The 2,342-nt window shown below is 25.0% G+C and overlaps 3 protein-coding genes across 3 annotated transcripts, besides 6 other annotated features; all 3 read left to right on the top strand.

Annotated features, from left to right (window-relative positions):
* Positions 1-213: 213 nt before the first annotated feature.
* Positions 214-335: a microsatellite.
* A 202-nt stretch (positions 336-537) lies between these two features.
* EDI_133750 (uncharacterized protein) lies at positions 538-858 on the top strand (the record flags this gene model as incomplete). Its single annotated transcript, XM_001740734.1, has 1 exon — positions 538-858. The coding sequence occupies one exon, from the start codon at positions 538-540 to the stop codon at positions 856-858; it is 321 nt and encodes a 106-aa protein (XP_001740786.1).
* Positions 577-706: a microsatellite.
* An 80-nt stretch (positions 859-938) lies between the features above and the next one.
* On the top strand, positions 939-1,280 carry EDI_133740 (uncharacterized protein; the record flags this gene model as incomplete). The annotated part of the gene is made up of 2 exons (XM_001740733.1): positions 939-1,177; positions 1,220-1,280. 2 exons carry the CDS (start codon positions 939-941, stop codon positions 1,278-1,280), a joined length of 300 nt encoding a protein of 99 aa, XP_001740785.1.
* Positions 1,026-1,147: a microsatellite.
* A 69-nt stretch (positions 1,281-1,349) lies between the features above and the next one.
* EDI_133730 (uncharacterized protein) lies at positions 1,350-1,670 on the top strand (the record flags this gene model as incomplete). Its single annotated transcript, XM_001740732.1, has 1 exon — positions 1,350-1,670. One exon carries the CDS (start codon positions 1,350-1,352, stop codon positions 1,668-1,670), a length of 321 nt encoding a protein of 106 aa, XP_001740784.1.
* Positions 1,389-1,518: a microsatellite.
* Positions 1,671-1,837: 167 nt separating the features above from the next.
* Positions 1,838-1,959: a microsatellite.
* Positions 1,960-2,200: 241 nt separating this feature from the next.
* Positions 2,201-2,330: a microsatellite.
* Positions 2,331-2,342: the final 12 nt, after the last annotated feature.

Below are 2,342 nucleotides of genomic sequence, written 5' to 3'. Positions count from 1 at the left end.
CGGACCCATGACCTTCTCTTTACGAGAGAGACGCTCTGCCACTGAGCTAAGCCGCCTTATATTATTATTACCTATTTTCTATCTTTACACTTAGCTTATATATATTTATTATCTTCCCTATTTATTATGTTATTATTTATCATCTTTTTACCTTTATATCTTTTTATTACTTTATTATACATCTACTATACACTTCTTACTATTACTATTTCCTACTTATTACTATTTACTTATTACTTCTTACATTACTTCCATTTCTTACTTATTACTTATTACTTCTTACTTATTACTTCTTACTTATTACTTCTTACATCCTTTTACTACTTACTACTTACACCTACCCATCTATTCATAACGGTTCCATGGTGTAGGGGCAGCATATAAGATTTTGGTTCTTAGGACCCCAGTTCGAATCTGGGTGGGACCACTTTTTATGTATATAACTATACCTTTATACCATTATATTAAACTTATGAACTTTATCTATGTTTATATTCTAACTATTATCTCTTTCTATATATATTTCTATCTTATATTATGTTATATATTCTACTATATTCTACTTTTATCACCACTTATGTATGTATGTATATATATATATCACTATCTATATATTATATATATATATTATGTATCTATATATTATATATATTATGTATCTATATATTATTTATATATATTATATATATATTATCTATCTATATATTCTTCTTTATCACTCTCTGTCTATATGTTTATTCCTTTTATATATGTTTATTCCTTTTATATATGTTTATTCCCTTTAAAAAATACCTAGAAGGCGACTATGGGGATCGGACCCATGACCTTCTCTTTACGAGAGAGACGCTCTGCCACTGAGCTAAGCCGCCTTATATTATTATTACCTATTTCTATCTTTACACTTAGCTTATATATATTTATTATCTTCCCTATTTATTATGTTATTATTTATCATCTTTTTACCTTTATATCTTTTTATTACTTTATTATACATCTACTATACACTTCTTACTATTACTATTTCCTACTTATTACTATTTACTTATTACTTCTTACATTACTTCCATTTCTTACTTATTACTTATTACTTCTTACTTATTACTTCTTACTTATTACTTCTTACATCCTTTTACTACTTACTACTTACACCTACCCATCTATTCATAACGGTTCCATGGTGTAGGGGCAGCATATAAGATTTTGGTTCTTAGGACCCCAGTTCGAATCTGGGTGGGACCACTTTTTATGTATATAACTATACCTTTATACCATTATATTAAACTTATGAACTTTATCTATGTTTATATTCTAACTATTATCTCTTTCTATATATATTTCTATCTTATATTATGTTATATATTCTACTATATTCTACTTTTATCACCACTTATGTATGTATGTATATATATATATCACTATCTATATATTATATATATATATTATGTATCTATATATTATATATATTATGTATCTATATATTATTTATATATATTATATATATATTATCTATCTATATATTCTTCTTTATCACTCTCTGTCTATATGTTTATTCCTTTTATATATGTTTATTCCTTTTATATATGTTTATTCCCTTTAAAAAATACCTAGAAGGCGACTATGGGGATCGGACCCATGACCTTCTCTTTACGAGAGAGACGCTCTGCCACTGAGCTAAGCCGCCTTATATTATTATTACCTATTTCTATCTTTACACTTAGCTTATATATATTTATTATCTTCCCTATTTATTATGTTATTATTTATCATCTTTTTACCTTTATATCTTTTTATTACTTTATTATACATCTACTATACACTTCTTACTATTACTATTTCCTACTTATTACTATTTACTTATTACTTCTTACATTACTTCCATTTCTTACTTATTACTTATTACTTCTTACTTATTACTTCTTACTTATTACTTCTTACATCCTTTTACTACTTACTACTTACACCTACCCATCTATTCATAACGGTTCCATGGTGTAGGGGCAGCATATAAGATTTTGGTTCTTAGGACCCCAGTTCGAATCTGGGTGGGACCACTTTTTATGTATATAACTATACCTTTATACCATTATATTAAACTTATGAACTTTATCTATGTTTATATTCTAACTATTATCTCTTTCTATATATATTTCTATCTTATATTATGTTATATATTCTACTATATTCTACTTTTATCACCACTTATGTATGTATGTATATATATATATCACTATCTATATATTATATATATATATTATGTATCTATATATTATATATATTATGTATCTATATATTATTTATATATATTATATATATATTATCTATCTATATATTCTTCTTTATCA

This window comes from Entamoeba dispar, genomic scaffold, assembly GCF_000209125.1.
Source record: "Entamoeba dispar SAW760 scf_1105229463197 genomic scaffold, whole genome shotgun sequence".
Taxonomy (NCBI): Eukaryota; Evosea; order Mastigamoebida; family Endamoebidae; genus Entamoeba; species Entamoeba dispar.
The sequence above is the reverse complement of the archived record's forward strand: the minus strand, read 5'-3'. Positions and strand labels throughout refer to the sequence as shown.